The 24,570-nt window shown below is 35.6% G+C and overlaps 2 protein-coding genes and 1 long non-coding RNA gene across 8 annotated transcripts in view; 1 reads left to right on the plus strand and 2 right to left on the minus strand.

Moving 5' to 3' along the window:
• The window catches only part of LOC110369716 (TNF receptor-associated factor 4), a 91,618-nt gene extending 80,985 nt beyond the window's left edge, over positions 1 to 10,633 (plus strand). For 4 of the 6 annotated variants that reach the window (XM_064036232.1, XM_064036231.1, XM_064036230.1 and 1 more), the window contains 6 exons: positions 4,821 to 4,925; positions 5,450 to 5,611; positions 6,034 to 6,183; positions 6,610 to 6,786; positions 7,154 to 7,414; positions 8,183 to 10,633. In XM_064036232.1, the coding sequence (XP_063892302.1) occupies positions 4,821 to 4,925; positions 5,450 to 5,611; positions 6,034 to 6,183; positions 6,610 to 6,786; positions 7,154 to 7,414; positions 8,183 to 8,536 (1,209 nt within the window). In that variant the 3' untranslated portion in view covers positions 8,537 to 10,633. Of the gene's footprint in view, positions 1 to 4,395; positions 4,548 to 4,594; positions 4,750 to 4,820; positions 4,926 to 5,449; positions 5,612 to 6,033; positions 6,184 to 6,609; positions 6,787 to 7,153; positions 7,415 to 8,182 lie in introns of those variants that run through there. The other 2 variants (XM_064036235.1, XM_064036234.1) reach the window with 2 other exon arrangements.
• A 1,690-nt stretch (positions 10,634 to 12,323) lies between these two features.
• Positions 12,324 to 13,796, minus strand: Psf2 (Partner of Sld Five 2). Its single transcript, XM_021325268.3, has 3 exons — positions 13,441 to 13,796; positions 12,824 to 13,094; positions 12,324 to 12,544 (listed from the first exon to the last, which is right to left on the minus strand). Exons 1-3 carry the CDS (start codon positions 13,683 to 13,685, stop codon positions 12,464 to 12,466), a joined length of 597 nt encoding a protein of 198 aa, XP_021180943.3. The 5' UTR covers positions 13,686 to 13,796; the 3' UTR covers positions 12,324 to 12,463.
• An 8,034-nt stretch (positions 13,797 to 21,830) lies between these two features.
• LOC135117297 (uncharacterized) lies at positions 21,831 to 22,898 on the minus strand. Its single transcript, XR_010276777.1, has 2 exons — positions 22,605 to 22,898; positions 21,831 to 22,112 (listed from the first exon to the last, which is right to left on the minus strand). It is a non-coding gene; the product is annotated as an uncharacterized LOC135117297 (long non-coding RNA).
• Positions 22,899 to 24,570: the final 1,672 nt, after the last annotated feature.

Raw genomic sequence — 24,570 nt, forward strand, 5'->3', positions numbered from 1 at the left:
AATTCAAAAAGTTAACGCCATCAAGTTTTTTTTTTTTTCAGAAGAAGTAAAATATAATGAGCAAATCATTGGCTTCTTAACACTGAAAAAACAAAATTACCCACGTTATATCACACGCGTGTTTAAGATAAAGATCATTAGTAAAGAACTCTAGTATCTCTATCTAACTAGTAACAATACAATTGCATTGTAAGCATCTAAATGAGTTGTCCGTTAGTAATGTAGTGTTTCCGACGTAGACACGCATTGATTTGTAGATAAGAAACTGCGTTTTTCTTGTTAACTAGCTGTGCAGTTTAATGTAAAAAATATTATTTGCTTAGGTAGCTTGTATTTTCCGCCAGCAGTTTAACCTGCGTCCCGTGGGTTATCTAACAGTAAATTTCAAAACATTTGCAGCATTTTTCAAAACGGCCCAAGCGTTTTTGAGATAAGTGTTTTCATGCAAACTAACTCCAAACTCATCTTTATAGTAACGTCAGCGTTATATGTACCAACAGTGGATGGCTAAATATTAAGCAGTAGGTCCTTATCTACTCAAAAATCTGCCATCAAGTCCTAAAACATACTGACAAAACAATGCCAGAAATCACACATTGTCTTACATAACGTTTAATTAGACATCATTACATATTCGTCGGTAACGTTCCGCTGGCGGGCATCGAACCCGCTTCCGCTGCGCACGCGCACCCGTGATAACCATCGAGCCTTATTATTTAAATTTCGTAATACCATGCTCTTATGAATATTGAGTTCCGTTGTTATGGTGTGATGGCTTGTTTTATGAAATACTTACTTGTATGTAGTGCTAATTTAAAACTTAGACTATTGAAGTAAGAGGACCTATAACATCTAAAAACTGTTGTTTGACGATTTTTTCGTATCAACTCTATACTCAACATTACTTATGAGATCCTTAAATATCCAAAACATTAGCTTAGAATTTTTGATCTTCAATTAGTTTTAATCTAAAAAGTCATCCACCTTCTCCTCATAGGCATTAGTTTATAGACTACGGAAATACACTATTAAACAATCAGAAAACGAAACTCCAATAATCGAGCACAAAACCAAACAGGCACGCAGGTCAATACTGCAGATATAATTACCACATCTAACTTAGCTAATAAATCAAATAAACCAAGTTAATTTAACTTAGATCGCTGAAAACTAAATAAGTGTGGCTAAGCACGCGACGTCGGGAAATATGGCTTTAACTTTACACGTATAAGTTATTACTTACAGGCGTTTTTCTGATTAAGTTACGTGTTAAAAATGATGCTATGTTCTTAGATAATATAGTGTTAATAAACCATCGTTATAATAGCTAATTACCTACTAATAAATTATCGTTATTTGTGCGTTTTTACAGTTTCTTTTTCAGAAATTGACTTGAAGCTACTTTAGTACTTGGGAACCGTTGATCAAATCATCATCAAGACCAATTTCAATAATTTCTACTAAAGAAACTTGAGTGATATAAATTGTGAAATAAATAATTGTGTAAATTATGTCTCAAAAGCATGGCCCTTCAACCTTACTACGAGTTCAGTTTACTACGGATACACTTGAAAATAATCCCTAGATATATTTTTGGTGTAATGTTTACATTCCCACGTCAGCGCGTGTCGATAGCTTAACGAAAACAAAATTGTATCAGGGAAAGATAAAGAACACCATTCCAAAATCAACTGTATTTCTAAGGCAGTAAAGGCTACTGAAATGTTCGGGAAGGTTTAGATAATTTTGTGGCTTGTACGCACATCACAGTCGGATGTCAATCAACTGGCGGTGTGACTTGATGAAAACAGAAGTGTAGAAACGTCAAAGAAATTGTACTAAAGAAGTGTACCCAGAATAACATTGAAGTAAGAAAAAATAACGGTTTCCGAACCACTCCTCCCGCCATTTTCTAAATTAGAACACAAATGACAGCTAAGTTCGCGCCATAATTTATATGGTGCGTTCCGTTTTAAATGATGATGGGTGCGTTTGGTTGAAAACGTTTTCTTTTAAAGTTCCGAATAAATTTTAGGAAAGACATATTTTATGCAGAAGAGTTTGCATTTTAGAAATTGAGATATTTGTCATTGTCAATAGAAGTTAAACCTCTCTTTTATGTTTTGAATAACAGCAATTTTACCGTTAGTTAGAGACACAATATTATGCTAAAAAGAGTCTAAACCTCTTTTTTGTCTTCAAAACAAATCGTTAAACAAAAAAAGCATGTGCATATATTCTGTCCCCTCTTAAACACATTTATAAACCTTGGAATACCCAATAAAACACAGGGAACTGTGTTAACAATCACCCCGAATGTGGTCGTAACAAATTAGACACGACGACTCGTCGGCCGGACACGGTCGTCAAGTGGATTGTGACGTACATTACAATTGTTTTGACTAAAATAACTTGGCCGTTAACAGGAGCTTATATTTGCTATGTTTTTTTAATGTTTTTGCGCATGCATATTGTTGAAGTTTTGAATCGAGGGGACAAATCCGACCAATCAAAGCAAGCAAGATCTTTACAGCTCTGCTTGATTTGTTACCAAGTTTCATTCATTTTTTTCTGCGAATCTAGTTTCTAAATAAATGAAATCGAATAGCCTAATAGTTAGTATATTTCCTCAAGGTCTAACACCGATAGAAGGCAGTTCTGTCTGTTGCGTGGGAGATGTGATGCAACCCCGTCTACTGTAGGCGTATGAAGTTACCTTGTAATTAGATAATGTTTTTATGCCATATAAGATTTGAAGCCTTGTTTTTTAAGTTTTTTACCTTCCTTTAAGTTGTCGTCGTGAGAATTGTTGGACGTGATGATTTTGTTAAGTGCTTCGTCAAAAAACTTGTTTAGATTTTCTCGAGCGTGGATGGGTGAGAAAGCTTTGCATTTGCGTTTAGATCTTCTGAGAGATAAAACGTTTTTTGCTTCATGCGTTCTGTGAAGTAATATCTCATAAGTACTACAGATATTATTTTGCGAGCGAAAAATAAAAGTTACATAATAAAATTAATATATGAATAATTGTATACAAGGTGTATTTGACGGTCACAATATTATATTTATTATTTAATTAATTATAAAAGCCATTAAAATAGTTAAATTCACACTTCGCACGTAGGAGGATAAGGTCTTACTGCCTATTAAGGCTCTTGTTATCTCGGTCCGTTTCGTAACCTTTTTGTCGGCAATCATTTGCATGTATCTTGTCAAATAACTGATTAATCACATTCCTAATGATTTCCAATGTAAATATAGTTACTAACGTCGACAAAAAATCCGATTATGGTAATACAAGTGTTATTTATGTTACTTTTAAAATTGTCTACAAGAAAAACAAAACGCTGTTTGACAGTTAGATTAAAGATGTCATACATTTTAGTCAAATGAAAGAATTATTTAAAGTATTGTAATACATTATTGTGTTACATTTATTATCTCGCTGTCTAATGTCACCTCGGCCCGTGATATTTTACAAATGGCAGCGTAACATCCTCATTTTCCATCTATCCTTTAGCTGGTGGTGGTTCCGCGCCAAAACGTCATAAGAACCGCGTCACTTCATCAACCTGTTACGTTTCGTTCCTACTATATTTACGATACAACGAGTTCTATAATTGAGCGATGCGGGAGAGCTCAACACATCGCGGTCCATCTTTTTAGAATACGACACAAATAACATTCTATATTTGTAAATTTATACACCACCAGCTTCGAAAGCACCTAGGGTTTCGCGAAATGTTACAGCAATCGCACCCTTATGCCTTGACGATAAAACTCACAGTTAAGTGGCCGTAATAGATAGGATAAGGTACTTAATTTTACTTGAATAGAATATGCTAAGGTGGTACGTTACGCAGCAGCCATGCCGATGACCACATGCATCAATGTTTGTAAATAGAAACAGCGTACTATGAAGTAGCTTTGATCTCTATTTCGAAATGAGTTCAGTCCATCGCTTGATTTCTTCAGATAAAAGTTTTGAAGTAACGCACAACTTTCGATGTATGCTGCGGCTTTCAAGAAAACTGGCTGAACGAATCGAGCTGCGGCGTCGGTTTTAAAAGATCTATGCAACGACTAGTGACATCTCGGGAGCAAACATACAAACTTCTCTTTGTTTACTAACAACATTTACCTAGCATTCGGGGCGCACTCCCTATTTTTACAAAAGCATTAGTCAACAAACAAGTTTTTCAGTCTTCGCCGTATCGGTTTCAAAGAAAAATTAGCTTCAACATGTGAAAGTAACCTGTTTAAAGGCATCTGACGCCCGTATTTGCTCATTCCATTACCCAGCTGGTTTGGGAAGTGAAAAATCACGCTTATCGCGGCACAAACATAGGGAACGGTGGTCCGTGGCTCGAGCCATCTGTTCGTTGCACCCATAAAGATAACGAAAATGTACAAACGGGAACGCATTCACTACGTATCAGTCGTTTGCGGTGAACGCACCCGCGTCTTTACTTTGAATAAATTACGCGCGAAAAACAGTCGGCCATTTTGCATATTTCCGTACGATGTGTTCCATATTCGAGAGTACGGTGTGTATACAGCGCCAGTTTGATATTCTCTTTGAAATGTGGTTTATTTTTAATCGCGTTGTCCTATTTAATCCGTTATGCGAGTGTGGCAAGCGCCTCAATCAGTCTCAACGGTAGCCGTTGCTTTTGACGTCGTGTTTTCTGTTAAACCAAAATTTATTCAGCAAAAATGCTTAAATACATTATTTCAAAGATAAAAAAGGTCACTATATTTGTGGACGGGTGCTTGGTTTGTGTGGATTATGATTTTAAATATTGGTCTCTTTGTTTCAGATTTATCCTGATCCGGAATCGGAGAAGGCTATTATGGGATCGGTGGTGTACTGCATTCATCACAAAGAAGGATGCCAGTGGTCCGACGAACTACGCAAATTGAAGGTGAGTGAGAAAGCCAAATATTTGCTTTACTTATACCTAAGTTAAGTAGGTAACTAGATCGATCGATCTATCATTTCGTGTGCGGTACGCGACACATTTATTTATCTGGCCGACAATAGTCTACAATTTATGACATGCCAAGTATGAGTTGCCAGTCACAATTAATTGCTCGTAAGTTTATTTAGCGTGAACACGCTAATTTGTCTAATGAGAGCTTGAATTAAAAACAAATAATAAGTCTGTTGATTAATTACAAAAGCTGTTAAGTTTTTTACACATAGACCGCAGATTTTACAACTTGCCTAGCACTATAAATCTCGTTAGCAATTATCTTACTATTTTTAATTACTCAGTTGCATACATTACGTCTTTCAAGTGTACCGCACCAAAACGCACCAAGATTTTTTATCTACAAAATGACTATTAATTTACACAAAACATACATCCAAATACATCCTACATCTCCCCAAACATTCGACGTTCACAAACGATCAATTTCTCAAAATTTTCCTTCCTATGCGCAGGCGCACCTGAACACGTGCAAGCATGACGCGGTGCTCTGCGCAGCGCAGTGCGGCGCGATGATCCCGCGGGTGCTGATGCAGGATCATCTGCGCTACACCTGTCCGCGCCGTAGAGCTAACTGCGAGCATTGTCATAAGGAGTTCTCTGGAAGCGCTTTAGAGGTAAGCATTCAAGTTTTGAAATTACTGTAGCGATAGCATTATCAAAGTTCGAAAAAAAAGGGTATCATGATCTTTATCAGTTGCAGTTCGTAAAGAAGATACCTATGCTTGATGCTATATTTGTCCGAAGATGGCAACTATAGTGACTTCACGCCATGCATAGAGGCGTTAAGTAGAATGTATCACTTCGGAGAAACAAAGTTACTTGACAGGAACTGCGCATGATTTACAAATCTACGTAGGTATACAAAGAAGTCGAGAATAATCTTGTGGGTTCACACTTACCTCATTTAGAACCAGCATCGTCATTCTTTTAAGAAAGTTCCTTCATATTTAAACCGTCATTGAGATTCTCATCCAAAACCTCCTTTCTTCTTCCTCTAGCAATTTCATATACTAATCAATCCTCACTCTAATTCCAGGAGCACCAAGGCAACTGTGGCCACGAGCCTGTCTACTGCGAGAACAAGTGCGGAGCTAAGGTTCAGCGCAGACATACCCAGCAGCACATTCAGCAGCACTGCAGTAAACGACTCGTGCCTTGCAAGCATTGCGGACAGAGTTATACTCAGGTATGGAGATAATTTTGATTAATCCCAATATTTCAATCAGCATGGTCCATGTATTAACAACATACTTATGTCCCTTTGTCGATCTTCAAAAGTCTACTAAAAATCTAGATGTCTTTAAAAAAAGTCAAGAACACAGTATTCTTTCATGTAAGCCAGTAGATGGTCTTGAGTACCAAGAAGTTGAGAATCCGGACTGTATGCAAAAAGTAAAAAATAGTTTCCTTTCATATTATCCAGTGGCTGGGTCCAATTCTGGAATAAAGACAGAGAAGTGCCCCCTATAATGTACCTAACAAAATTTAAATTACTATTCCTGTAGGACCCCTACTTGGCAAATGTCTCTACGTCTTCCTTTGAAAACATGAATTCCCTGGCAAAACCCTTCTTATGCTTATCACCATTCTAACCACCATCTTCCTCTTCCAGGACACAGTATCAGCACACGGCGCATCATGTGCCCGCGCCCCCGTGGCGTGCCCGCAGCGCTGCGGCGCGCCCGGCGTGCCGCGCGCCGACCTCGCCGCGCACCTGCGCGACCACGCCGCCGCCGCCGCGGCTGCTGCACTGCCATGCTCTTTTAGAGACGCTGGATGTAGATTTAAGGTAGGTTCTTACCTTAGAAGGTTAAAGTTTGGTTAGAATCTCTGGTACAATAGAAGAAGGAGGATACATCATATCCATCTCCCCTGTCAATACTAAGTAGCATTCGACAAATCAAGAAAAATAAGCATTGCCTTTGTATATTCTTTCTTTCCTGTCATCTTTCTTTATTATGTGTGTGTACAAAAATTTGTAAATAGTAAATAGTAAATAGAAAAAAGTAGAGGCGATTAAATGTTTTGACCTGCTTGCGCACTCTTGAGAAAACTTGCCTTAAATATGACTACCTACTACAATATTCACTAACACAACCATTCCTCCAAATCTAATCCAAAAGACTTCCATCATTAACCATAATTTTCCTTCACAGGGAACAAGACAAGCTCTGGAAAAGCATACAGAAGAAAGTTGCCAACAGCACCTTGCCCTAGTGTCAGCCTTAGCCAGTCGTCAAGCAAGACAGCTGGACTCCCTCCGCGCAGCAGTCGCGCGACTGTCGGTCAACTGCTCCGGAGCTCTCGTGTGGCGCATCAGCGACTGGGCCGCCAAGATGGCGGAGGCGAAGTGCAAAGATGGCGTCGAGCTTGTTTCCCCCGCTTTTTATACCAGCCAGTATGGATATAAGTTGCAGGTGAGCTTCGAAAATTATTAAAATTTTGTCTTAGTTAATAATTATTATAATCAGTCCTAGTCCTACGGCTTTACCACCCAGTCATGAACTCTAGGTTTTCAAATATGCAATAGTCTGTCTTTCTTCAGAAAATCCAGTACATAGAATCCTGGTTTCAAACAAATAGTGCATTAGTCATGCTTCTAAAAACTTTCCTAATTGCGGTGGAGACCGAAAAAAAATGTCTGTTCCATTTTCATGCTTCACTAATGTCTAACTATCCATTTGCCAAATACCTCATTTGTTGCCACGTGGCCAAAATATTTATGGATCTGCAAATCTTTTTTATTGCTCCGAAATCAGAATGATGCAATGACCAATGCATGTTTATTTTCAATTGCTGACCTCTTTACGCCAAAAAATTGGCGTTGCTATCCGAAATCCTCGCGATAAAGCCACATGTATAACATTTGTTGGTAAACAAACCATGCGCATGAGTCAATGATGACTAAACCCGGTCCCCACGGCGACTAAATTAGACACTTGCTCATTCAATGTGTAATGTAAGTGTAGGTAATAAATCATAGTTGTTCCTTTTGGATTGTGACATTTGTTAATTATAATATTTTCATTTATTTTTCTCCTTTTGAGGATTCGAGTGACTAGCAAATAGGTGTGTTATTTTAGTGTGACGTGGAAAGAAACCCATTAATTTTAGAGACTTCTGCACATGTAAAAGACAATCAAAACCCTTGTACGCAAAATTAAACCCTATTTCCTTCTTTCCAGGCTTCATTATTCCTGAACGGCAACGGTGCAGGAGAAGCTACCCACATGTCGGTCTACATCAAGATCCTGCCCGGAGAATATGATGCCCTTCTCCGCTGGCCCTTCGCCCATACAGTCTCCTTCACCTTATTCGACCAGAGCTCAAGTCCTGATAGGGCCTGCAACATCGTAGAAAGCTTTGTCCCCGACCCCACATGGAAGAACTTCCAAAGACCCTCAAAGGAACCTGATGCGTTGGGCTTTGGGTTCCCAAGGTTCGTCTCCCATGAAATGCTGAAGAAGAGGAACTTTATCAAGGATGATGTTATGTTCTTAAGGGTCAAAGTAGACCCTAGTAAGATTGTAGCTGTTTAGTAGTTTAAGTTTAGCCCAAGTTTGGATACAGTGTAAAATGTCAAGACAAATTATTTTCAAAATTTTTGCCAGTTTAGATTTGAATCGTAAGATTGTACATTTTGTATTTTGGGATACATAGTTTTCATATAAGGTTGAATTATCAAGTTAAATATAAACCTGAAATATTTTTCTAATGTTCAAATGTAGTACGTATATTTTTACAGTGAAATGATTAATCGTAGAGTTTGGGTTAGATGAATGTTAAGGTTAGATTTAACATAGTTCTAACTTCAGGCTGAATCCAAGTTAAACTTAAGTTATTAACACATTATGTGTATTCTATAGTCATTATTTAGTACTAAGTAACTTGAAGTCATAGTTTTAGCTGTAAATAGTATTTTTATACTTAGATTAGTTTGTACATATTTGTAAATATTAGTTTTAGTATGCGCATACGCATTTGTTATCCTTTCACTAAAGATCTCTTGAGTTTCATTGCCGGCAGAAGAACGTAACAAGTTCAGCATAATTTCAAAGTATTTTTGACCTTATTTCTTTAGCCATAGTGTACATATTTCTTTTTAACGAGACTTGCTTTTCTGTGCCATATTTATTAGGTATACCTATTAGCACCATTTGCAGATATTTAGGATGCTCTACTTAATTTGATTTGGCCTTCAAAAAATATTGCCTGTAACTTAGACGATGAGATTTATCGAAACTGCTTTCATCATGGGAGCTTCTACCTGTCCCACTAATTGGTTTAATATGTTCAGCTTCTACTGACATAATAATCTTTCTAAACAAGCCCCCCGCTCGGTATCGATAGGTTTTTAGTATTTTTATTTATCTAACATACTAAAATGACTAATCAATCCCAACAGAGGATGAAGACAGTATTTATCCGGCAATATTAGAGGCCAGAAAAAATAAAACGAACAGCAAAAATACACACATTTTTATAGTAGCCTGCAAAAATTGTGTGTAACTATCCAAATACGTTCAGAACGCATTTTTGTTTGCCTTAAGCGAATATTATCGAAGGCTTTTTGAAAAATGCTTTGGACTTCTCTATTTTAAAAACTAAGTACGGTCAGAAAAAAATACTTTGAAAAATGCTCATCTTTGTTATATCGGCAGATCTTTGTATATATTTTCTGTTTTTACGAAAATAATAATTTATAACTTTTTTTGTTGACTATTTCTGTACATACTGCCTACGTTGTAGATAAAAATCTATGTTTTACATATTAAAATTATTAATATTTAATCTAAAATTCTTATGTATTCGTTAAGCTGGAGTTAAACCAAAGTGTTGTGATTGCTTTGCGTTCAAAAAGATAATGGTGTTATGTACATTTCCATTGCAAAGTATATCAACTTAAAAACACGGCTAAAGCTGTATGTAAGTTATATATATTTATCTCTATAGATATACATTTAAGTTTTTGTTCTTGCTCTTTCGTATACTTCTATACATAATGTACCGCAAATTTATTTTTAGTTTGATCTAAAAGATTTCTCAAAATAATTTTAGTACTAAATGACGTTAGACATTTCTGAGTTAACAGCAGTTGTACAGTATTTTTCTTGATTTGCAGTTTTTGACTAAACAACCTATTTTCACAATATAACTTCATTAATTTGGATCTCTTCTAAAACGCTTTTAAAATAATTTAATCTCAACTGTAATATTACATTCCAGTAAAAAACATTATTTTAAGCCTGGAAGCCATTCTGTAATATTTATTTTATTACAACTAGACATTAGGTGCAATTGAGAGAACACTCTAATAAACAATAAAACTGAATGAACAGCTAAATTGTACAAAAAAATCTCTCAATTAATCCTCATTTCTTTGTACCTTTTTTAATAAACCGTAGTTTTTCGGCTAGGCTATTTCGAATATAACCTTAGTACCTAACATAAGACTAATTAACATTAAAAGTAAAAACAGATTGTATTAAGCCTAGTTTTAAGCTAATTCTAAGTATTTCGCAAAACGGACAGTAGACTAAGAGAATGAACATAATTTGAAAAAGGCCACATTAGATTTATAAGGAAAAGGCCCATCGTAGATGATAAGAGGAAATATAATATTTTTCCGATATAAATATGACTTTTACTGGACAATACCTACCAACCAACCCATAAGTAACAATTTCTACTAAAAACTGAAAACCAATGATTCTCCAAAAAATGCAATTTTTCAGAACAAAAACCCAAGTCACTTTTAAATTGATATGATAGCGATACTAGTCAATACTAATTTTATTGAAATCTAATAAAGAGGAAATTCATTGTACCCTAAAAGCTCCGAAACTACTAAATCAATTTGAATTGTTTCACTGTTGGAAAGCTAAACTTTCCAGAGGCACAGGCTATTTTTTCCCATTAGGGACAGTAGTTACTACAGGACACGGGTGAAACCACGCGAAAACAGCTAGTCTATGATAACACAGATTTACAAATAATAAACAGTATTACTTCCTAGAGAACAAGACTATAAAATACTACTACCAACTTTTACTACCCACCTTTGGCCGAAACGGACAGTAACTCAACATTAAACTAAAAACCTATTTAGATAACATTAACTGCACAAAACATTGTGTTGATAATTAAATGTTTGAGCATTAACGTCAAGTAATGTAAGTATGACATACTGATATTACATTCATACGCCTTCTGAGGCAGATTTTGGTGGACCTAATTTTATTAAAATTGTGAACATATTTAATACCCAAAATGTATATGAATAAATAAATTGATTTGATTTGATTTGATTTGATTTGATTTGATTAATAGATTGTAGAGAATTGCATTTAGTATTATTATGCCTCATTTATCATGCTGCCTGTTTTCTCTAATAAGTAGGGCACAGATTTGTCTGCATTGGTTGTTTAGTTATGTTACTAACTGAAGATTTGATATTTAACATACAAGAATAAAAATGATAAAAGCTTTCTACCAGTTTGAGATGGCATTATCATCTACCTAAACTTTTTCCAAATGTGCTAAGGTCAGCTACCAGACTAAACAAATGCAGCTGAGTACCAGTACTAAATGCATATGGATGTCTAGGTGTTAAAATGACATTTTTTATATAAAAAAACCGGCCAAGTGCGAGTCGGACTCGTGCACGAAGGGTTCCGTAAATTACAGTTAAATCAACCTATCTCAAAAACTATAAGAGATACTTTGATCAAACCAAAAATCGTTGAAAGAGTTAATTAGCATGCATCACCTCTATTTTTTTTAGAATTTTATACCCCGTAGTTATAAAAATAGAGGGGGGGGGACATACTTTTTACGACTTTGAGAGCTGATATCTCAAAAACCGTTCACTTTAAGAAAAATGTTTTTTAGAAAACTTTATATCATTTTAAAAGACCTTTCCATTGATAGCCCACACGGGTATGTACATCGAAAAAAAAAATTTCATCCCTCAGTTACATGTATGGGGGGCCCCACCCCCAATTCTTTTTTTTACTATTTAGTGTCATATTTTTGTAGCGGTTCATACAACACATATTCCCATCAAATTTCATCACTGTAGTACTTATAGTTTCCGAGTAAATCGGCTGTGACAGACGGACAGACGGACAGACGGACAGACGGACATGACGAAACTATAAGGGTTCCGTTTTTGCCATTTTGGCTACGGAACCCTAAAAACTGTCTGACCATTCTTATTTCTGAAATGGGTAAACCAATTTTGATGAGCCTTCCATAGATAGCCAATGACACAGACACAATGAATGAACTGTTTGTGAACTGCTAGTGAAAAATTAAAGTCATAAATGGTAAATAACAAAACATGTAATTCTTTGTACAAATTGAGAATATCAGCTAGTTTGGTACTTAATATCAAAAATATTAACTTATTTGCTATCTTAGGCTTATTATTTAGTGGATATTGCACATTTACACTAGATATTGTGCTAGGTATTCTGTGAACTGCCGGACTGACTGAATGTTGAGGTATTGAGGGCTGATGGCTGTTGGACTTTCTTTTGGGCTTTCTGAAATTAAAGAAAAATCATTATTACTACCACTTAGGTGCTACTTGGAGTTCAGAAATCAGTATTGTGTTTCACCATGTATTGTGTATGATAATTAGCAAGAGTATAATCAAGTTTAATTATTTGAAATTAACTTCAGTTGAGTAGTAAAACAACATAATAACTACTGATTAAAAGACGATTATAAATAAGATTCAAAGAAAAAACACCTTTGAGTTATATTGGTTACCACATAAGAATTTCAAAACAAAAGCTTTTCAAACATTAAAATCATCTCACCATTTGTATCTGCAACAAATAATCCATAGCGGCAGGCAACAAAGGTTTGGCCGAGTTAATCTCCATCATGGTCAAATGGTCCAGTCTACCGTAACCGCCTCCAGATTTCATGAGAGCGTCCATGGAGGTCCGTAACTTAGACATGCGGATATCCCAAATGTCTTTGATTATAGTCCTAATTTCTGCAGCGTTGGGAACGTCTTCGGAAGCAGCGCCGAGGATGAGTTTGGCTTCAACCATGTAATGTTCGTTTGGCATTTTTGTGAAGAACCTGTACAAATATTTTTATTGGTTTAATAATAATCTTTCTCAAGTAATACTGAGTATGTGCCGTTGTAAGACGAGTAGGTATAGAGTAATAAGCGTGTTCTTCATTAATATTTTAATGCTCTTGCAGGTGCTTTTGAAAATTTGTATGAAAAATCGAAAAGTAAGAATGATCAGTTTAAGAATGCAGCTTTTGGATTTAATTTTTCAAGAACTGGTACACAGCTGCCTATTTTTGGGTTTATTGTGTAGTCAATAAGTTTTAAATAGGTGCTCAATAAGTTACTGAAGAATTAAGAATTAAGTATTACAGGTAAAATCACTTGAAATAAACAAAACGCAAAACTAACCTAGATCTTTTCTCCTCTTCTTTGATATTCTCCAAAGTATCCAATTCCATCCACTCTGGGGGCACGATACGGCACTTTTGTTTCTGTTTTAGCATCATAGCAAGCCATAGTGGCACATTTAGTGGCAAACCAGCACGAAACGGACCAAATTCACCGCAAATCAAATACACTTTGTCGTAAGAAAAGTTCGGTATAACACTGATGATTCTGTTCTCGCCGATAAACTCTACTTCGTAAGGATCCATTTTGAGCTAAAAATCACTGAGATGTGAAATAATTTATGAGTAAATACATTTATTGAAAAATAACAAAAATAAAAGTTTAACAACGAGTTTTGTTTTGACGTTCAAAAGTGCGGGAAAACGACACCAAAATAGACACAGATAATACACAATTCAAATACCACAGTGTGCACACTCACTTTTGTTTATTTTATAAACTAATGTATTGTTTCAAATTTCAAATTTTAATGAAGCCAATACAGTTTAGAAGATTTTTTTGGAAAACTGTAATAAAGTTTTATACAGTATTAACTAGCGACATCTGTAGGTGCACTTATACAACTACACAACTGTGATAGAGTTCACATATCTACACATTTGAATGTTTATGGCAACCACTAGTAGATGCCGTTACCAGGCTTGTTTTATGAAAACATTCTGTAAAACTTTTGAGTTTGAATTCAACAGTGCTAACTAAATTACAATCATTCGATCCTTCTCATCATAAATTAGCACACATCCAGCCAAAGCTGGAACATTCTAGAATAACAATAAATTAATAGCGTAGCGATCGATGCAAATCGTTTTGGCAAAGTGCAAACTCCTAATTACTAGCCGTAAATTAGGGTGGCCGGTTGACAATGTCTCAGACGGTTGATATTTATGGGAGGCCTTGCTGGCGGGGCCCGGACTTTTGCCACCCCCCATGTCTGTCATACTACTAACGTTTTATGTGACTTCGGAACTGAATCGACGGTCCTATTTCAAAATATTCGAGTTTTGTAATCTGCCTGAACTATGCGATGCGTGTTAACCCTACAATGCATGATTTTTTTAAATGCTGTCAATTAAATATATGTGGTTTTATATAGTGTCTAGAGATAATAAAAAATAATAATAAAAATTAAATTTGATTAATTTTGAAGATATTTATTTTTTTCGTTCGGTTCCATATGTGGTACAGTATGCATTAACATTAATATTTGGCTCTTAATCAGGAACAATGAAAATAATCGTATATTTAGGACCATCATAACAATAGCTCCATTTATTGATCAAATTTATAAAAACAATTGTTGTCTTTGTCTAAACACAACTAAACACGACACTTTTCGCATAGTATATACATTTTCCCCTTGCAATGTAGATATTTACAGCGTTGTCTCTTCTCGCTCCATACAGGAAGATCATCAAGGTTGTCCAATCTGACATCTCGAGGGGGAAGGATTGCTGCATTTCTTTTCTTCTTCTCAATCATGTCTTCTATGGCAAAAGACGGTCTTCCTCGTTTTCTTTGTAATGATGGACCACACCACATACAAAGACTTAGCGATTTCCGCGATTTTTTGCGAGTTGGTTCTTTCTTTTGTTCTCCCACCCCCTTGTGCAGTAGCCAGATATATATGGTGGCAATATCTAGAAAATGGTCAACCAAACGCAGATACCATTTTTAGTGTGCATATTTATTTTGTAGGTACTTCCCAAGTAAGGAGTGCAATAAATCTGCTCCCTCCACATGCTGATTATAGATTTGTACTATTTTAGGACAATCCACTTCAATTTTTTTTGCAATATCGGCTAACCCTTTCAATGGGTTGTTGACCTAAAAAGGACGAGGACAAAACAACAGGCTTATTATCATAAAACATCACTATGCCGACTTCCATGCCATCTACATCAGCTGCCCATTCTTCTGAATAACTAAAACAGAACGAGAGCTGTTCTGTTTTAGTACTCTTCAAGTCTTTCAGGGATGGGATTTTCAAATCTTTGCCTAGTCGACCTTTGTTGACCGTTCCCAGTGACTGGATACCTTCTCCCCTCTTCCTTCTTTTCTTTCTTTTATCAACGGTATTATTATTTGACATCCGATTTCTGGTAACTGGTATGAATGAACTTCTGCTTGGCGTGATGACGTACTTGGCTCTGATATGCTGGCTTGAGGATTTGTTTCGGTGGAGGAGTTGTTTCTGGCGAAGGGAATAGTAAATATGGTGTATAGTAAATAGAAGATAATGGATCATACCTGGTAGGCTCCACATCATTTTCAGAGTCACTATCTGCAGTCATTTGGTCTAAGTTTTCTCTGATTTTCCAAATGTCATCATCACTTTCCGCACTCGAAAAGTGTAGACAGTCTTCGCCCCCTGAGGATATATCTAAATACTGCTCAATCAACTCATTAGATAGCACCTTCTTCGTCATTATCTGTACTAAAATCCAACCAAAATAACATATAAGAAGTGAACTAATGCATGATGTTCCATATCTGGAACGTTTAAATAAGTAGGTATATTAGTACATAAAACAGTAATAATTAAAAAAAATATCTTACCTTCATTTAGTATACACTATTTTCAATGTAAACTAATTTTTTTTCACAAAGAATTATTGTTAGAACTATTTTATTTAGATTTTTCAATTTACGTAAACCACGAATTCAAATCAATCGTTCAACTTCTGTACAAATCAATACCAATCGATACCTTACGCCATCAAGTGCATACATTTGTCATTAGAAAACCGATGCTAAGGGCTTAAAAAATATTCCTTCGGTCAATAAATGACGCTATGTATCTTTAAACAATCAGGAAATTTGTTTATTTTTCTGTACCAGATATGGAACAGTATGCGTTGTAGGGTTAATGAAGGCCAGTCGATTTATGAGAACTGAGTCCACGCTACTCCAAAAATTTGGGGTCGTAACTTAGTTAAAGTTTAATTTATAGATGTTTTCCTTAATAAAAATGGTGACTGATTGTTATGTTGCGATTGTGTGACTATAATCATTTAAAAAGTAAGTACCTAACTGTCACTCGAACGGCGAATTTTAATTTTAGTGAAATACCACGTTTGTAACTTATTAATAACGTACGATATTTGTTACTAGGCAAAGAATATTGGGTCTTTAAAGCTAGGTATTATCGGTGTTGCTCTGCATCAAGCCTAGATTATGATATTTGAAACTATCAATAGATCACAGATCTTAATAATGTTAAGATACATAGGTACCATAGCATTTAAAAATGAATATGTACCTACTTAAGTCTAACTTCAGTATTTCTTATACATAATAACTTTTTCATCGACAAACTGCAGTCAAACTGTGGCTGACTGTTGCTAACAAACAAATACTATTTATCCTCAAGTATTTAACATTCTAAGTATGTGGATACAATAATACCACACAATGTACTAAAACACAGTACATTCGTGAACTCAAGAACACTCCTATCAACATGAGACGATATTTACATTTAAAGTTCGCTCTCAGAGAAAGAAACTAATGAATAATGCAGCTGTCGTTGGTTTTCTAGACTCCCAACGAAGATGCAAAGGTATGTGATAATATACATTCATGTATGTATTTACTGATTGTATTTATATTATAGAGTACGCTTTTGTTCAGTAAGTTAAAGTCAGTTCTCATTTGTGCTAGGAATTAAGACTTACCAAATTATTATTTTCTTCAAGTTTAATAATATTATTTTGTGTGAAGTGAATCATGGTATTTCAACATAGGTAATCTATTTAAGTTAGTTTGCTAGAAAATGTTAAGGGATTAAGATAAAACTAAACCCAAACAAAAATACGTAAAAAAATCAATTTAATCTTTGTCAAACATAAATTTCGATACGCAGATCTAGAAACAGCTTACCGAAGCAAAATAAATAACAAAATCCGTCTGCACGAATGGAAAACACACTCAGACATCTTTCTTCTTAAATCTGCATACAAATTCGTGAGATCTCGCGCAAATTCGCCCAGTCATTTAAAAGCGATTCTGTTTCAAGCGGGAGCGCTGTTTTTTTGGCCATAAATATGTCGTTCGTGACACGTAGCAATGTAGTGCCATCTAGCGGCGGTGATCAGTATGCTAGTCACGGACTCTCGTGCATAGATGGCGCTACTTGTCACTCATGTACGAATGGTTTGCTTTGGAAGTTACTTTGAAATATTTTGTTGAAGTTTTGGCAAGTTGTGGGTAGATACTTTTTTGTTGTGGTTAGTGGTTTAGGAAGTACTTACCTGATTTAGTTAATTGTTGGAAATGAAATCGTTTTGTAGGAACCAAGTACTTACTTACTTTGGTCAAACTATCAATATTCCTAGTACTTATCATTGTTTAGTTAAATACCTACATATTTTCAACAAACATAAGTTTCTGATCATGATAGGCTATCAAAATATAGGTATTCAGGTGAAATTAAAGTGTTCTCAAAATGTTTTTCAAAGAATAAATTCATGGATTACCTAGTTCTTCAAGAATACATTTTATGCTTTGATTACATATATGTTATGTTACGTTGCTAATATTTACACCTATGTTCTTACCAGTCAACCAATCACCTTATTCCAATTTTATCTGTGGTCGGTGCATGTCTCCTTCTCCCATTATGCTTTTCTAATACCCATCTGGTTCTTAAATAACACTAGCCCACATATTCTGTTATGTAAGATAGGTAAGTAGGTAGGAAAGCACAGCATCAACTTTTCGAAATTAAAATCTCATCCAAAAATTCTCCCATCCCAAAAGTCTCATTAACCACTTAAAGATAACTTATATTACAAGTTACATAACAGCACAGTTTCACAGTCAGTTATTAAGTGAATTATTATAATTACACTTAGCCTCTGCCAGTTGAGAACAACTTAGTTCACTTATCTCATTCTTGCGGCCGCTAAAGTTTCCCCCGCGAATCTCCTATGTTTTTGTTTTTAATATAAATGTTTACGGCCCCTGGTTTGCAGTGCAACTGTGAGGATTTTGTTTCATTTAAAAAGGAAAATAAAATGCATTTGAATATGTAGTTAAAATAATAGGTTTCTTTATTTTGGACACCAATGGCTGATTATAAAAAATAATCTTTGAAACCTGGAATTTGACGTCTGAAATCGCTAATTCTTATTCTGAATGGGGTGCTGCAATAGTACCTACCTACATCAAAACGCATGATGATAATAATGATGAAATCTTCAATATTGTAGGTACTTATAGTAGACTTATGTGAATGTTGAAAAGGCTTAAAAAATAATACTTGCAACAAACACTTCAGTTTCAGGATGAAATTAAAATCGGGTAAGTTTCTAGTATTCCTTCTAACATTTTTCTATTTTTTCAGTCACTTTCTCCATTTTCATTTTAAACAAAATTATCAACAAAATGTTGAATCCGGGAAATGAAAAAAAATTATGTGTGTTTCAAAATTAAAGATATAAAGAACCACATGCACCCAAACGTTTACCACCTCTATACCATAGACAACGGCCCAAAGTTATCAAGTCGCGCCGAAATCTTGCAGCATTAAGCCAAAGGGGGCAATTAGCAACTAGATAAGTTACTACTTAAAACTAACATCAGTTCGCTATGGCAAAGCCGATTTGGGTGATTCATTCGTTTTCTTAAAAATATCTTTATTACTCACTCGAATTAAAGGACTTGAGATTTTTTGAGGAGCTCATGGCTAAGTCTGCACGGATCGGTTGATCATAGTGCTTTGGTTCGAGGATCGGAAGGCATATTTTGAGTCCTGACCAACATTTGTTTATTATTAGCGTGATGGACAGACAGAAGCCTAAGTCTGACAAGCAGATTGACCAGTCGTCTTTCCACGGATTATTGAGCCGCCTGGGTAAACAGCCACATAGCTTGTCTTTCAGAATAACATTACGATATTTTTCGCGAGCGGAAAGTAACTTCTTCTTAGCATGAATTGGACCACCGGGAAAAGGTGACATCTAAATTCAAATACTCTCTTTATTACCATTACCAATCAAACCTCCTTACAAATTCTCCTCAACCCCCCACCGTTTTTACCTCTTTAACCCTTTACTCGCTGATCAAAAACTTCAAAGTTCCCCTATGAGTAACGTCGTGCAGCTTGAGCTGTTCGCGATATGAACCGTTACAGAAGCCATGGCAAGTCGAGGGTGGCTAATGGCTCAAGTTTTTCTTACTTACCCAATAATTGTGTTATTAATGTAATGAAGGAGGTTTTATTGTCTTTCAGTTTGGGGTAATTTGTTTTTTAGTAATGCTGGCTGTTGTCCGTGGTTTTAGTCGCATCACACATTAATTAATTTTCATCCCCTTTTAATGATGTTATTTTGATGTTTAAGCTAAATAATTTAAAAGAAGCATCAGAATCTGTTCAGAAGTGTTTTTGAGAAATAAGAAATAAAAGAATCACCATTGACTATTACACGAAAATCATATAATATGTTTAAGATTATTGCAGCGACAAGAAAGGCACGCTTTTCTTTTAACTCCCAAGTAGTAACCTTTGAGATGTTATCTCAAAAGGGTAATTTCTGTCTTAAAAAAAAAAACAATTTATTTAATTCATCAGCTGTATTTTATGTCGCAAAAACTTGTATGGAACTTTGATTCACCGATTCCATGAAATTGAGTATAAAAGAAAAAGTTACTCTTATGTATTGTCATATGAATACCCAGAAACAGCTTTATTATTTTCTAGGAAAAACCACTTTGTTGAATTTTTACAGCAACTGTAAGTTCGTTTGTGGTTTAAGATTTAATAAAACTCAGGTTTCCATGAAATACAATCATCATCAGCCTTTGTATTGTTCCACCGCTGCAAGGCACGAGCTAAGAAGCTCGTATGAGAAGCTTCACACAGATATAAAATGAGCGTTAATCATCACCTTTAATTGGTCAAAGCGGATTAGCGACTTCAGAACTTAAAATCTGGTAACTTCAAGATCTTTTCTTCAACAATGCCAAAAACTCAGCCTCTGGTGTCTAAGATTTATGAAGTAGAAGCACTTGAAAAGAGATGAGGACCAATTTTTTTATGCACATTATTAGTTTAAGCCCTATAATATATAAAAAATAGTTTTACTATAAATAATGTATTGAAAACTTACATATGTATTAAAACTTGATGAGTTACCCTTGTACTTGCCTTACCAGGTACCGAACCTCTAAACTCTTACCACTGGTTTTAACCATTAGTCCACCACAATAATTCCAAGCATCCGTTCTCATATTTATACGGAACCCAACAGGAATGGACGGTGTCGGACGACGTCATCGGGGCAAATCATCGTATCACCCGTGATGGACATGCGGACGTGACCGGTAACCGAACTGGCGACCCTCGGATAAATCTCTCGGTGCACTGGTGTAAGTTGAGCTGTGTTGGGAGTAAGATATTGGCTGGTGTTTTCAACCGACTTCAAAAAAAGGAGGAGGTTCTCAATTCGGCTGTATTTTTTTTTTATGTTTGTTACTCGATTTCGCAAAGACGCCTGGACCGATTTCAAAAATTCTTTTTTTATTTGAAAGGGTATGCTTGTCATTTGGTCCCATCGTCATCAGGTCAGGATCTGATGATGGAAACCCTGAGAAATCGAGGGCAACCTTCGAAAGTTGTAGGCATACTTAGGGTAAAAACTTGACATTCAGGTGCATGCCTGAAAGCACTATTCAACAGTGAAGGTTTGAAGCTGACCTGATGATGGAGACCAGAGAGGGTCGAGGGAACTCGACAACTGAATATGTAAACTACCTCGTGTTTGAACTTATATTATTTGTATTGACGAGACCTTTGCAACAGTGCAGTTTTGGAGCTGACCTGATGATGGAGACCAGAGAAGGTCGAGGGAATTCGACAACTGAATATGTAAAATACCTCGTTTTTGAGCTTATATTCTTTGTATTGATGAGAACTTTCCACATATATGGATAGTGACAACTATTCGTTTCACTGAAAAGTTGTAAATAAAAAACTTTTTTACAAAAAAATTAAACCGACTTCCAAAAACACTAAAAAGTAAAAAAAAAACGAATTTTAGGTGCATCGGCCTAGAAGTCGGTGGCAAAATTAACTTAGTAACATCCATTAGACACCGACTTCTAGGCCGATGCACCTAAAATTCGTTTTTTTTTACTTTTTAGTGTTTTTGGAAGTCGGTTTAATTTTTTTGTAAAAAAGTTTTTCGAGATAGCTATCGCAAAATTATCACTACAGAATTACAGATGGTATTAATCACCTCCATCACACACGGGAGCCTAGTGGTAAAAGAAGTTTAAGGACCTAAACAAAACTAAACAAAGAATGTCTGTATGTATAGTTTCGGTGAATAGAATAGTGGTTTTAGAACAAAAAATGACGCCTCAATTGAATCAAAGTCAAAGTCAAAAAGTCAAAGTCAAAATCGTTTATTGAAAATAGGCTAGATTCTAGCACTTTTTCACGTCAAAAAATACAAAATTACAGCACCCCCAAAACGCCCCCCTTTCACCACTTCCTAGTGTTATGGCTGGGAAGAAGAAGTGGTGAAGAACAAACTTCCCAGCAACACAGCTGTCTATTACAATTTAATTATAATTAAATTACAATTATACAATTCAATATTAGTCGCAAAATATATATATATAAAAAAAAAACACTTGTTGTCCACTTCAGAGCTGCCATCTGCGTGTATCTGTGAAATAATCATTAATGTTATAATAAGCCTTTTTAATCAGTATATCCTTAATTTTGATTTTAAAAGAACTGTCCGTTAGTTCTAACAAATGAACTGGGATTCTATTATAAATGCGTATACAAAGGCCCACAAACGAACCGTGCACTTTATGCAATCGATAGTTGGATGCGGTTAATTTATGTTTATTTCTAGTGTTGAAATTGTGCACGTCACTCTTTTTACTAAATAACTCTATGTTTTGCCTTACATATATTATATTGGCATAAATATATTGAGACGCCACAGTCAGAACACCAATATCCTTAAACCTTTCCCTTAGGGAGACTCTAGTACCTAGTCGGTATATAGCACGGATAGCACGCTTCTGTAACACGAAGACATTTTCTATGTCGGCAGCATTGCCCACATAAGAATTCCGTAAGACATAACACTGTGGAAATAACTGAAGTACACTAAACGCGCCGTGGCTACATCGGTGAGAGCTCTTACCTTTCTGACAGCGTACGCAGCAGAGCTTAGTCTATTCGTGAGGCCAGTTATATGCTCACCCCATTGAATTTTGGAGTCTACAGTTATTCCTAGAAAAGTGGTAGCTTGGACCGTTTCAATTTCCTCGTTGTTTAAAACTACACTGGGGCCGAGATTTTTCACGTTTGGCAAAGCAAATTTTATACATTTGGTTTTCTTCGCATTCAAAACCAAATTATTGGCTGTGAACCAGTGCGTTACTAACGACAGACACGAATTCACGTCATCAAAATCTACTCTATTCCTATCAACTTTAAAATTAGAGACGTGTCATCAGCAAACAATACCACATCACACAATGATTTTAAATAATATGGCAAGTCATTAATGTACACAAGAAATAAAATGGCCCTAGAATCGAGCCTTGCGGTACGCCCAAACAAACGGGTAGATTGGAAGATTTGACACCATTAACGTCAACACATTGCATTCTGCCGCTTAAATATGAGCTAATAACACTAAGTGCGCTATCTCTAATGCCATAGTACTTAAGCTTCTGAGTAAGCGTTTCATGTTGGACGCAGTCAAACGCCTTAGAAAGATCACAAAACACCCCAATTGCATTCTGCGACTTCTCCCACGCGGTATAAATGTGCTTCAGTAGAGCAACTCCGGCATCCGTTGTTGAGCGACCCTTAGTGAAACCATATTGTTCCGCATGTAAAATATTATGTACATTGAAATGGCGCAGTAGCTGATTTAAAATGATTTTTCATAAATTTTGCTTAACGCGGGTAAAATTGAAATCGGCCTAAAGTTGCCTAGGTCATTCTTGCTCCCTGATTTAAAGAGTGGTATAACCTTACTGTATTTCATAAGTTCCGGAAAGGTACCTGAGTCAATACACTCATTAAATATACTAGCCAAATAGGGTGCAATATCGACAATAATACAGTCTATAACTTTTACAGAGATACCCCACAAGTCACCTGTCTTTTTTGAATTTAATGACTTGAAGGTTCTAACTATATCATGAGGTGTAATATAACTAAAAGTAAATGTGGCTTCACATTGGCTAACACTACTTCGTAAAATTTTTCGGCGTTGGTGGTAGAGGAGTCTAAGTCGCTAGTGGTCTTTATTGCAATATTAGAAAGAAGGTATTAAATTCTCTAGCTACATCCGAATCTTTCTCATAAACTTGATCCTCATCAACGATTTTGTATCGAGTATCACGCTGTTTATTTTTCCAGTCTCACTATTAATAATATTCCACGTAGCTTTAATTACACTATTACTGTTCTTGATTTTATTACTAAAATACATCGATTTTGCCGCATGACAGACTTTTTAAACAATTTGGAATAATTTCTAACAAATGTAATAAAATTTTCATCAAATTTATAATTTTTCATTTCATACAGCTCATACAACTTAGCTCTACTCTTGTAAATGCCGGGGGTAGCCCACTCATTGAAATTAGCCGTTTCTTTTATTACGAAAGTTTTGGTTTTAAAACTAGAATTAAATTCATATTTAATGATATCGAACAGAGCTCCGTACATTAAATGGGGATTGTCATTATCTAATATCTCATAGCCTAGTTTTGCAATTATATTATTTTTGAAAGTATTAAAACGACTGGTTGTTAAGGGGCGACATGTTATTTCCCGTTTGATTTTATGCTGTCTATCAGGAAACCGTGCCAGTTGACCACGGTGATCGGAAGGAAGGCCATTGGTAATCAGAGTCTCCGTGGCGGTACAATTACTAAATATATTATCTAAACAGGTTGACGAGGTTGCCGTAATTCTTGTTGGTTCTAGAAATAAATTAAACAAGTTGAAAGATTTAAATAAGTTAAGCAACCTTATAGTTAAGGGAGATGATTCTAAAATATTAACATTGAAATCACCGCAAACTAAAAGTGTTTTACTACTTGAATTTAGTTTAGAAAGGGAATTTTCCATTACCGATTCAAAGATGT

Source organism: Helicoverpa armigera, chromosome 9 (genome assembly GCF_030705265.1).
Source record: "Helicoverpa armigera isolate CAAS_96S chromosome 9, ASM3070526v1, whole genome shotgun sequence".
Classification (NCBI taxonomy): Eukaryota; Metazoa; Arthropoda; class Insecta; order Lepidoptera; family Noctuidae; genus Helicoverpa; species Helicoverpa armigera.

Excerpts from the sequence above, each read along its gene's own strand:
- Psf2 (XM_021325268.3), bottom strand. The coding sequence starts at position 13,685 with ATGGATCCTTACGAAGTAGAGTTTATCGGCGAGAACAGAATCATCAGT. Across the intron at positions 13,095-13,440 it reads GAAGAGGAGAAAAGATCTAG|GTTCTTCACAAAAATGCCAA; the intron begins GTTAGTTTTGCG and ends ATATTTGTACAG. Across the intron at positions 12,545-12,823 it reads ATTTGTTGCAGATACAAATG|AAAGCCCAAAAGAAAGTCCA; the intron begins GTGAGATGATTT and ends CTTTAATTTCAG.